The sequence below is a fragment of the Etheostoma spectabile genome, chromosome 16 (assembly GCF_008692095.1).
Source record: "Etheostoma spectabile isolate EspeVRDwgs_2016 chromosome 16, UIUC_Espe_1.0, whole genome shotgun sequence".
Classification (NCBI taxonomy): Eukaryota; Metazoa; Chordata; class Actinopteri; order Perciformes; family Percidae; genus Etheostoma; species Etheostoma spectabile.
In genome coordinates this window covers 27,813,218-27,826,150 of record NC_045748.1, presented here as the reverse complement: position 1 = coordinate 27,826,150, position 12,933 = coordinate 27,813,218, and the positions used below count along the sequence as shown (strand labels likewise).

General features: G+C 43.3%; 1 protein-coding gene across 1 annotated transcript in view; it reads left to right on the top strand.

Moving 5' to 3' along the window:
• The window catches only part of LOC116704597 (signal transducer and activator of transcription 5B), a 42,022-nt gene extending 30,177 nt beyond the window's left edge, over positions 1 to 11,845 (top strand). Inside the window, exons 16-19 of the mRNA XM_032540185.1 lie at positions 413 to 568; positions 678 to 729; positions 1,191 to 1,298; positions 10,091 to 11,845. Of these exons, the coding sequence (XP_032396076.1) occupies positions 413 to 568; positions 678 to 729; positions 1,191 to 1,298; positions 10,091 to 10,214 (440 nt within the window). The 3' untranslated portion in view covers positions 10,215 to 11,845. The remainder of the gene's footprint in view (positions 1 to 412; positions 569 to 677; positions 730 to 1,190; positions 1,299 to 10,090) is intronic.
• Positions 11,846 to 12,933: the final 1,088 nt, after the last annotated feature.

Here is a 12,933-nt window from a genome sequence, read left to right as displayed (position 1 = left end):
AACATCTAACTGAACGAAACGCTTAGAAAATATTAAGTTCTGCCGAAATGCACCATTCATTTGGTTTTAGTGCCAAGTTCAATTTGATACTGTCAATATCGGCCCTGAATTCCATATATGTGCTTATATGTGGCAAAGGTTGCATAACCATCTTTTGGAAATTGATCTTAATGCCTTAATTAAAAAAAAAATACACAAATTTTCTTTTTGAATGAATAATGTATTATAAATAAATAAATGTTTTTACTTAAAATACGGGGGCCATAAGTATTCACACACCTATGTTAAATTCCCATAGAGGCAGGCAGATTTTCATTTTTAAAGGCTGTAAATCATCTTAATCTCTGCTACAGTATTATGTTACGCCTTGGTAAATACAGTGACTATAATTGTTTGTTTCTGTCTTCGCTAGGTGAGAGGCTGGTCTGGAATCTGTTGCCTTATACAACCAAGGACTTCTCCATTCGTTCCCTGGCTGACCGCATCAGTGACTTGAACCACCTTCTGTTTCTCTACCCTGACCGGCCCAAAGGCGAGGTCTTCGCCATGTACTACACCCCTCCACTCTGTATGTATCTGAAACATTTGTTTCAGATCAACACTAAATTTAAAGTTGAAATGATTTACTAAGTGTATGTTTTTTATTTATTTTTGAATGCCGTGTGTCTCTGTTTCAGCAAAAGCAGTGGATGGATATGTCAAACCACAGATCAAACAAGTTGTGCCAGAGTATGTAATGTTTTTATTTTCTTAAACTGCCACAGGAAACCTAAATCCCTTCACTGATGTTTTTGAAGTCTAATGATAAAGTAACTTTATCAGGATGCATAGTATCCTGATCCATGAAATAACGGCCTTTTAAAATAAAATGTGCCTGCCTCCATGGGAAATTAACACAGCGGTGTGTATAGTTATGCTCCCTGTATTTTAAGGAAGAACACATATTTATTTACAATACATTATTCATTCACAAAGAAAATCGGTGTCCTTAAAAGGTTGGACTTTCCTAAATATTTTCAATTACGGCATTTTGATCAATTTTTAAAAATGGTTTTTTTATTCCTCTTTTTAATCAACTTTAGCATTGGGTGTGTAAACCTATTATAAGATGTGGTCAGTCAGCAGGGCTAGACATAAGATTGTGGACGTATTAATTACTGAAATAATGTGTGGGTATGTGTCTCTGGTAGATTCACCACCCCAAACCCTGAACCCAGTGGAGGAACTCCTACGTTCATGGACCAAACAGCTTCTCCGTCTGTGAGCCACCCCAACAACTTTGGCGTCTACCCTTCTATGTAAGCCCACTCGTTTTTATATGTAAAAAGATTTACCAAAGATAAGACCTTGTAAACAGTACACTGAAAGCTGGCATTATTCCTTCATAAGAGTACTTTTGATGACAATACTTGCATACTTTTGCTGAAGTTAAGTCATCAATGCAGGGCTTTTACTTGTAGGGAGTTTTTGTTTGGTTGTGGTATTGCTGCTGCTACTTAAAATGGCTATAATCTATATTGTTATGATGATGTATTCAATGACAATGGGAAGACAATGTGAGAGGTGTCTCGTAGTGATGAACCTACAGAGAAGTAATACCAAAATCTGCAGCTCTCGACTTTGCAGTGCTTTATTGTGACTTTCGGCTCATTGTTGAGCTGTGCGGTCTTTAAATTTACTGTTTTGGTTCCCTCTTCCGCTTTTCAGCTACAGCGGGCAGCTGTTTGAGAGAAAAAGCTAACTTTAAAACCCCACTGTATACTACCAGTTCAGCAGCAAACAGCAGATGGACACAGTTAACCCTCTGGGGTCTTTAGGTCGCCTGGTTTCCTTGGGTAATATTGCTTGTATAACCTCAGCCCTGTAATGCACAAGTTATGTTTTTTTCAGGACAACCTGGGCTATTAGGATATGTATTCTGTAGGGATGTCACATGAATGTATACATTGTTATGTGACCATAAAGACAAAAAAAATGGAAATTGAATCTCAGAAATGTATTGTCCCCTCACAATAATGAACAAGAATTTTTGCTTTTGAAAATTGTTCTCCCAAATCTTGGCAGTCAGGGGAAACAAAAATGAACACTGTGACTAACAAAAAAGAACATACACTCTTATCCAAAAAGTTAGTTTACACACTGTGGGGGGGGGTAACAGATCACAATCAGACATACAGTACATTTAAATGCCCTCTGTAAATAGATAGTATTATATGGCTATGCTGTTGCCTTCCAACTTGACCCACTTTCACGTAACTACGGTGCCATCTAGACTCAATCAGAGCTCCGTGATCTGCGTAATGACAGTACAGTGGAACGTCTAACAAAGCGACAGTAATAACCTACTATACCATCATTTCAGAGATGAAACTACATTCTTGGTTATATTTGCACTAAATAACGTATTCAATAAACAGAAACATAATTCTTGCAGTGCACATGAACAGATGGACAATATTAGCTAACACATAAAATAGCACCCTCGTGAATTAGCATATTGTTGCTAACGTACATTTATAAATCCTTCATAACATCTTCCCGTACCCACAAGAAATCAGACTTACTTATTGATGCACGCACACAGTAGCGTCCACGAGAAAGGAAAGTGTGATAGTGTTCCACGTTTACTCCTTTTCTCTCTCGCTCGAGAGAGAGGCTGTGTCCAAGCCGAGGCGCTGAAATGGTAAGGGGAAAAAATCGTGCACCCTGCAAAGCCTGACCCAAGTGCCTCTGCTAGTATAAGACCAACGCAGTTGTCAATTTCCCGTCCAGCGCCCGCGGGGGGCGTGGCATCACAGTGGTGGCTGTGCTGTGCACTCAAAGTTCAAAGTCACCTATTCTCGGGTAACTGAACAACCAACTACCGCTGACACGGAGGAGCACCATGCGGAGCACCATGCGGAGCACCATGCGGAGCACCGTTGTCGGTGTCACAGACTTCTGTAGTGGCTAAACCCATCTGCTAACTGCCGCTGATATAACCGAAGTGTGACCACTGCAATAACAGGTTGGGGTCAAACTTGAAAAAAACAGGTTACTTTGCATTAAAAAAATAACACATTCATATTTCTAATTAATCAAATAATACGTTCATTTTTTATTTTTTTATAGACTAATCACATGCGTTAAGTTGACAGCCTTAGTAAAAACCCAAAACAAACCATTCATCTATGCTCAATAAGCCCTGGGTGAACGCCTTTTAATACTATCCAAATGTTTGAATGAGACACTTTCTATTATTTATTAACATTTGCGCTGATATGTCATTATTTTGACTTGTTTGTTCCACATTTAGTATAGGTAGTAGCAAAAGAAACACATTTCTGGTGCTACCTTTTAAATAATAGAAGGCATAAATCTGACAGAAAATGAGGATGTCAGCAATGGAGCTGGGTCACATCCATAGAGTACCACTGCTAGTGCATTTGAAGATCTGTAGTCAGGAAGACGGCCTCTGATTGGTCGACACACTCCACTGTATTCTGGGAGTCAAAATGGCGACAAACAACAAATTGAGACGTTTTCATGCCGACAAATAAAATAATAACCATTTTTGATTCATCATTTTACCTTCATCGCACAAAGGCTTTTAGCTTCAAGGCACAAAATAAAGGACGTTGCTAGGATGACGGAACGCGGAGATATATTGTTTCATGTAATATCATAAATGATTCATTAAATTCATTACATGACATTATGGATTTATTGTACAAATGCTGCAAAAAGACTGCAGTCCCAGTTGGATTACGAAGCTACTGGCCTACAATTGCAAGAGAGACCTCGTTGAAATGCTGCAGATCTCAGCTCCCGGATGGAAAAAAGTAAGTCTACCCCGTATTGATCTGGAGTAGGGATGTGAATGATTAACCGTTAACCGACAATAAGAATTTTGACAGATTTAGTACTATGGAATATTTAATAAAAAAAAATTAAAAGTTATTAAAAAACGTTTTTTGCATTGTAAAAGAAAAATGAGCTGTACAATCTATTTCTTAACAACTAGTTATCGTAGTAGTGTTTTAAGCCGCTCTTTTTTCTTCCACGTTTGTGGCTCTCTGCTGGACCCACAGTGGAAAGCTATGTGACACATGCTACTAAATCAATGAGGACTGGCTGGTTAAATCGGCCATTTTACACACACAGAGCATGCCAGGCAGACACGCAGCTGTGAACCTCTCAGTGTATGCAGTGGGTGCGTGGCGTGTGTGTTGCTAAGCAACTTGTTTTGGTGGAACATTTGCACCCCACAAAAGAAAATGTCCAAATTTGCCATTTTCAGCATGTAGCCTCCCCGGGGAACCATCACCTTATCGTGGGGGAGGGTTTTTGCCCTTAAACCTGAGGGCTTGTTTTGGAGGGCTTGGGGGGTCCCCTGGTGGTCTCGGGAGGGCCGGGATGGCAAAAATGGAAAACCCGGAGGAAGGAGGGAGGACCCTCCCCGGAGGGGCCCGGGGCCCCGTTGGACCAGGCCAGACGGGGGCTGTCCAGCGGGGGGCCTTTGGGGGTTGGGCCCCTGTGGCCCCTAATTCCTCCCAGGGGCTCCCCACCTGTGGGGGGGAACCCGGGGGGGTCGGGGCGTGCCAAGGGTGGCGGGAAGGTCAGGGGCCCGACGGACCCCCCCGGGCGGAGAGGGGGGCCTGGGGGGAGTGGCTATCTCGTGGGGGAGGAGGGGGCTTGTGCGGGAGGTGGACGTTACATTAGATTGGTGGGGTTCCCTCTACGCACGTCTCGGTTCGGGAAACGACCCGGAAGGGTTGGATCTGCTACCCCGGATTTGAGGGTGGGGGCGCCGGGGGGGTTTTTGGGGTACTCAAACCCCCCGGGCGGGCCCGCTGGTTTGGAGTTTCCCCCCGGTGGACGAAAAGGGCCCCCTACCCTGGGGTATGGGGGGGAAAAAACCGACTTTTGTTTGGTATGCACCAAACGGGAGTTCATATTCGGCCTCTTTGGAGACCGGGAAGGGCTTATGGGGCTCCTGGGATCCTGTTCTTGGGGGACAACGAAAAACGGGGGAATGGGGAGTTTTGGAGGGCGTGATTGGGGGGAAAAGGCCCCCCTATCAACAGAGTGGTTGTTTGTTTTTTGGGATTCGTGTAGCTGGGGTCCATAAAAAAACCCATTTCAACAAGGGGAGCTCAAATTAGGGGTACCAGAGCACCCTAGGCCAAGGTAAATGTCTTTTTTAATTTTTTTTCATTTATCTGGGGCCGGTTGTTTTGGAAAAATCGGGGAATAGGGGGAGCTGCAACTGTCACCATCTGGTTTTTTTTGGGGTCAGGGGTGGGGGGGAAATTTTGGCCCGACCGGGTAACCCAAACCGTAGTGGGGTAAATGGGAAGGGCTGGAGGGGCCCCTGTCCGACGGACTTTCAACTCACCCCTTTTCCCGGAGTTTTTCGTGCATCCCTGGGGAGGCGGGGGGCCCTTTTAAACCCTGAGGGGAAAATTTTAAAAGTTTCCATTGCTGAAGCTCCCGCGGGGGAGCGGGTTGGTTTTTGGGGTTTGGGTTGTTTAAAGGGGGCGGAAACCCACAACACCCTGGGGAAACCCCGGGGGTTCAGGGAACCCGTCCGATGAAAAAGGGAGCCCCTTCCCGGGATATGTTTTTTCCCAGAGGACCCCGGCCGCATTTGCAAGGTCCCGGGAGGGGGCCCAAGGGCTGAAACCTTGCCGGGGCAGAGGAAAAGCAGCGGGTGGGGGAAAGTTCGGAGAAAAAATGGAGAAGGTTTTTTCGGTCGGCACCAAGGTCTTCGGAAACCCCCTTCGCCACCTCAGGGGGGGAAGCGGGGACTCCCAAGCTGACCCAGTAGGATGGGACTTTTTGCCCTAAATGGGGGGAAAAATTAGAGCGGTGGAAGGACCCATTTTGGGGAACCCTCCTAAACCCGTTTACACTTCCTCTTTGGGGGAGGCAACTGGGGATGTGGGGGATTATTTAAATTTCCCCCTGGGGGAGGTGCTAAATTGGTCAAACAATCCACAGGGGCCAAAGCCCCCGGGGTTGAGGAGACCCCGTCCAGAAATGCTAAAGGGCCCTCGGGGTTGTGGGGGGGCTGTCTTTTTGGACACCCCTTTTCCAACTTGCGGGGAAAGCCCGGGGAAAGGGGCCAAAAGGAGGGGAAGGGGGGTGGTTTTTCCCCCCTTTTCCCAAAAAGGGGGAGGGGGTTTTTTGCCAATTACAGGGGTATCACATTTTCTCAGCCTCCCTGGTAAACCCCCTCCGCCAAGGTGCTGGAAAGGAGGGTTCGGCCGTTGGGCAAAACCTCTGATTAAAAGGGGGAAAAACGGGGTTCCGTCCTGGTCGTGGAACAAGGACCAGATCAAAAAAACCTCGAAAGGGGCCCTGGAGGGGGGCCTGGGAGTAGGGAAAAAACCAGTTTTTTACATTTGTTTTGGGGCGGAGAAGGCTATAAACCGGGTCCCCAGGGGGGGGGGGCTGCGGGGGGTTGGAGTGGGGGGTTCCCTTCTTGGGGCCACCCAAAATCTCTGTATGCCCAAAAGGCGGGGCTGTGTCCCTTTCTGGCGGTAAGTCCTCGTTCCGGTGAGGGTTGGCCCCCCAACAGGGTCGCTTTGGTCACCAACCCTGTTAAATATTTAGGACAGGATATCGAGGCGAAAGTCGGGGCGAGGGGGGGTTTCCCGTTGGGTTTGGGCTTGGACCCTCATCGCTGTTTTTTGCAGATGATGGGCCCGATGGCTCTTTGGTCTTACCTTCACCTCTCTGATGGGTTCGAAAGGGGAGTGGGGAAAGGGGGCTGGGATGAGGATAAACACCTCTAAATCTGGGGCCAGGGTTTCCCAAAGCAGAAACCGATGGAGTGCTTTCTTGGGTGGGGAAAAGTAAACCTTACCCAAGGGAAGGATTTAAGTCCCCCTTGGGGGTTTTTTTTGCGAGTGGGGACTAGGGAGCGTGAGATTTTGGGGAGAATCGGGCAGCGGGTGCGGTATTAATTCGGGTTTACGCACCGTTGTGACGAAAAGGGGCTGACCCAAAAAGGCAAAGCTCTCTTTCCCGGGGAAAATTTTCTTCCTCCCCCCCCTAGGGGCCCTGAAGGCTGGGTCATGACCGAAAAAAAAAACGGGGAAATCCAAAAAAACCCAACCCGCCCAAATGGGTTTTCCTTCCGGGAAAAGGGTGGCTGGCGTCTCCCTTAGAGTTTTGGGGTGAGAACCTTTTAATCCAAAGGGGAGTTTTTGGGAATTGGGGCCCTTTTTGCCTCAAAAGGGAGCCATTTGAGGGGGTTCCCGGGGCATCGGAAAGGGTTTCCTCCGGGCGCCTTTCCCAGGGGGTTTTCCGGCACGTCCAGCGGGGGAGGGGGCCCCCGGGGAAACCAAGGCCAGGGGGGAGAGTTTTAATCCCCAAACCGGGCCGGGGAACGCCTGGGGAACCCCCCATTCGGGAGGGTTATGTGGCTGGGGAAAAAGGGAAAGTTTGGGGCCCCCCCACTAAACTGCCGGCCCCCCCCCCCGAAAAGGGAAAAAGCGGTTGAAGATGGTTTTCATCTAAAATTTTTGGGGGGTTTTTTCCCAAGGGGGTTTTTGGGGAACAAAAACCAGAGAACGGAAGGGGAGGGAAATAATTTTTTTTGGTACCCGGGAAATTATCCGGTTTTTATCCGGTTAGTGTGTCAAATAAAACCATAGTCAACCCCAGAGGGTTTTTAAGGGTTTTGGGAATACCATCAGGTTCCGTGCCCAGCGGGAAAGACTTGTTTTCATGGGGAATCTGCGTTTCTTTCCATCCTAAAATTGGGGGTCTCCCTTGTTCGGGACGTACCAGGGGGTTAATTTCCTTTCGGCCCCGCTCCATTTCAGTTGATGGCACCAGGAGTTCAACACTATTTAGCTGTCTTTGTATTTCTTTAAAGATGAATTATATAAACGTGGGAAACGGCGATACGCGTGAAGTATGAAGCGTGCTTTAGAGACTAGCTGGTGAACATAGTGGAGCATATAGGTCCATCTATCACAAAATGTGTGTAACAAGGAGCAAGTCAGATTTGATGCTGGATAGGACGTCCTACAGTAGTATGCCATACAGGTTCTGGTGTGGATCTATATAGAACCACATCCATCTTAGTCCAGCTAAGTTACAGTGGGGTCGAAAGTTTGGGACCCAGGGAAAAAATTTGTTTTAATGTGCATAAAGAAGCCAAGAAAAGATGAAAAAATTCCAAAAGGCATCAAATGACAAGTAGACATTCGTATAATATGTCACAAAAGTTAGTTTTATTCCATCATTTACACTTTCAAAAAACAGAAAACTAAAAATTGGCTCTGCAAAAGTTTGGGGACCCTGCAGAGTTTTTTAAAACATGCACCGCCCCCTTTGGAAAGCTGAGACCTGACAGTGTCATGGATTGTTCTCACTCATTGTCTGGAAAGACCAGGGTGGTGTCAATCTTTAAGGTTTAAATGACCCGACTCATCGACCTTGCCCCAACAATCGCACCTGGCTTCTTTAAGCAGTTGTCTAGAAAACCAAACTGAAATAGTTGACGCTAACAAAGCAGGCAAGGCTCTAAGAAGATAGCAAAGCGTTTTCAGATACCAATATCCTCTGTTAGGAATGTAATTAAGAAATGGCAGTCATCAGGAACAGTGTAAGTTAAAACAAGATCTGGAAGACCAAGTCCAAAACTACATTTGACTTCACGATCCATCCAGAAAGACCTGGCAGACACTGGAGTTGTGGTACACCATTTTACTATAAAAAGATACTTGTACAAATATGGTCTTCATGGAAGAGTCATCAGAAGAAAACCTCTTCTACGTCCTCACCACAAAAATCAGCGTTTAAAGTTTGCAAATTAACACATAGACAAGCCAGATGCATTGTGGGAACAAGATCTGTGGACCGTTGAGGTTAAAATATAATTATATATTATTGACCGTAATGAGCAAAGGAAAGTTTGGAGAAAAAAGGGCACAGAATTTAATGAAAAGAACCTCTGTCCAACTGGTAAGCATGTCAATCATGCTTTTGTTTTTTTTTTTGAGCCAGTGGCAACCCGGGAACATTTCACGAGTAGAAGGAAAAAGGATTCATTAAAAGTTCCTCAAATTTTTGGACGCCTAACTGATCCTATCGTAAAAAAGCTGAAGTAAGAGAGGATCGGCTTTGACACATGGGTAATGATTCCTAAAACATGCAAAATCCCGGTAGATACATCAAGGGAGTAAACTGAAAGCTTGTTATGGCCTTCACAATCTCCTGACGAAACATCAATTGGATTGTTTTTTTGATATCTATGGAAAGACCGTAAAAAGAGCAGTGCGTGGACAAAGACAGCCAGAAATCTAAAAAACTGGAAGAATTTGTGAAGGAAGATGGGCGAAGATACAGATACTTCCAACAATAATTGAAAGGAGCTCTTGGCTGGATTACAAGAAGCGGTTTCCAAGCTGTGATACTTGCCAAAGGGGGGGTGGTACAAGGTATGAACTCTGCAGGGTACCCAACTTTGCAGACCCCATTTTTGTTTTTCTGTTATTTTGGAAAGTGTACAATGAATGAAATAAAATCTAACGTGTGGTACAATATTATACAAAAGATCTAATCTGTCATTGGATGCCTTTGGGAGATTAGATTTATCTTTTTGGCTTCTTTATGCACAGGTAAACAAACTTTTTACCTGGAGTGCCCAAACTTGAGCCCACACTGTCTAAGGCCCCCGCTTAATCACGTCGTAGAGACTTGAAAAGGTGGTAGGATGTGAAGGTATCCAGACATTCAAAAGCATTTCGTTCCCACCCACTAAACCCAACAGGAGGCTGCTGTCTTGAAATCATTTTAACATACATATATTAATATATATATATATATAGAGATATATTTTATATATATATATATAAATTATACAGACATATATAAAAAAAAAACGCTGCAAGGACATCCCCTGTATTTATTCCATTTCTTGAAAAGACGGCAGGACATATGCCTGTTGATTTGACCGATATTTCCGGGTTTATAAGAATGTTTTTGTTATTTTGATGTTTCTTGACCATTCGCCATTTTTCGCCCAAAAATCTTTTTCCCATGAACCTCCGTCATGAAAGTGTGGCTTGTGTCTCTGCTGTTGTCCTGTCAGGAGTGACACCATGTTGGATGCAGATGGAGACTTCGACCTGGAGGACACGATGGACGTGGCTCGCCACGTGGAGGAGTTGCTCCGCAGGCCTATGGTCAACCAGTGGAGCAGTCCACCGTCGTGAACCTGAAACCTGAACCTACTGCACACCTTCAGGTTTCCCACCGATTAACAGAAAACCACAACTGCAACCAAGGCAAAACATCTTCTGTGTTAATCAGTCACTCTCAGATCCACATTACAATTCAGTTTTTTTAGCCGTCTACTTGCTTCTGTCAATGTTACCGACATTTGACAGAGGCAGGTTGTTTCTCAGGGTTAACGTGTTTAGTTGGTTTGGATCAATGGGTTTTAGACAAAAAGACATAGTCAGGTTGCAGGTAAGCTTTGCAATTTATATATGCCTAAAGAGCTTTTAGCTGTCAATCAGAGACTTTTGCATTTAAAAAAAAAACAAAAAAAAAAACAGACTTGCTTATCTTAAAAATAATTTTAACAAGGCCGTGAGTTATTACTTTCAATGTTGTGTAAGAGGAATTCTTTTTTTTTTTTATGTACATAGTCGGTTTAGATGTTACGAAAAAATGGAATTTTAAGTCTGCCATTGCTATTGTTGCGTTTGTCGTGGTGCTTTTTGTATAACATTTTATATAACCGCCAATATCATTGTTCTACCTTGATTTAAAGCAAAATGTTTAAATGGCCATTGATGTCATATTTGTTCTCATAAAATTGATAACTGCTTACTGATTTTAACACTTCCATAAATCATTTTTTGTTTAGTCAGATTAAGTTTAAAATACATTTCTGGTATAATATGATCATTTTCAAGTGAATGTTGTCAGTATTTGTACCTTAAATAGTAAGCCAAACCGAGAGGATTTACGGACCGATACAAATATTTGTTACTTAAAAATCCAATATGCCGATATTTTGGCCGATATACGTATATTAAAAAAAGGAATTCAGACACAATAAACAGATTTCCCTAACATCGGTCTTGTAGTGATTTGAGTTCTTAATAAAAATATCTATAATTTGTTTGTTGTTCGCACAGAACCGAGGCACACAAATATACTAAAAAATCTGTAAATAAAATGTAGAATATCAAAAAATCAGTGTTGCCAACAGGAACGTGGGAGAGCTCCTTGGTCGGACAAGATATGCAACGCCAAACCCGCATAACCTGGTTGCCGTCAGTTTTATTTTTAAATATTTACTTATCAGAATTATCTCATGCTTGAACGCAGTTACAGAATGTAATTGGCATTCTCCGTCCAAAACCGACCAAGCACAGCCCTAATGTTCATGTGTCGCTCAGAGCAATGTTAATTTGTTGTACTGATTGGTGGTAGGTCTATTAGTCAAGGCAGAGGCATGTGGTTTTGCGCGTTGATAATGCACTTCAAAATCAACTTGGCATGCAAGATAGGAATGTTTGTCTACTATTTAGAGATTTATTTTGGTCATTATAAAATATTGAAAATATTGAAAAGATCCCTGACAGTCGCCAGTTTTTACTGGCTTGTCCCGAGACACCCAAAGTACGTAGACAAGTATTGATAAGTTTTTTATTAGTGTTGAAGGTGTACTCCAGTGATTTAAAGATATATTTTTTTTTTTTAAAGTTGTGAGAATCAATTTACCACTGATTGCCAAAATTTCCTGACTTTGTAAAGATCAAGCTCCAAAAACAATGGATAATGCTAGTGGTATCTCTCTCCCTGGCATGCCCATGTCTTTCAGACTCTACAAGCCGTCCGTTCAACTGTGTCGCCAATCCATACAGTTTACTTGGATATTTCTTCAACGTGACGTGCCTTATAGGCTGTACAGAGCAAAATATACTGATGTGAGAATGCATGAACACAGATTGCTAAACCGAAAGGGTGAGTTTGTTTTTACTAGTTTGGAGAAATATTTGTAAGGACATGCATTCATTGCAATAATAAAACTTCTGACCTTCAGAATAAAACGTGTGGGGGGATAGTTAGTGTTATTTGTACTGTATACCCGCTAAATAATCAGCTAGATTATAAAAACTTAAACTAAAAACAGAAGAATACAAATAGGGTGGGGTACCAAAACCCGATTGATGAGATGGCACGTTGCCTAAAAACCGGTATACGGACTCGAATAGCCATGCTCAGATTTCGGTGCAATTTGCTGTCACTAATGCCTGCGATTCTCTCTATGCTCGAAACAGACTTAAAGGAATCAGAAGCATTTCTGCTTGTGTACCGGAGTAACATTACACTTGACAGCAGGTAGCGTAGCCTACGGTAGATACACAGCGGCTTAAAAACGGTTAAAGTGTGAACAAGCTAAACAGTGTAAGGGTGAAAGTATTTCACGTGGGAGGTTCCAAGAGCGGGATGTACAACAGTCGCCCCAGCAGCCGGTTAAAAGTTGTAAAAAACCCTTTTCCATCGGGGTGGTTGTTTGTTGTTGTTTAAACAGCAATTACTGGAAAATAAAGTTATTGTTCTAAAGTTTTCTTTATACTGGTATAATAAATCCATTGTCATTGGGACCTTAGCCAATAAAACAATGTTTTGGTTTATTTGTTATGTTATTTAAGGACAGTTTCAGCACCTTTTTGAACCCTCATGTTGTCTGTTGGTCACCCGTCTTCCTATATCAATGCTTTTTTTAATACAAAAAAAAACAGGATTGATTCACACACGCTCGTTGGCAAATACAAATTCTACTTTCATTATTTGTGGTGTCTTACTTAAATGATGGGTTTTGAAATATAATGAGTAAAAGTGAACACTTCCCTTAAATTGTAGTCTAAATAATCCTAATTTCTGCTGTTCTAACTCAAACATAGGTATAATTTC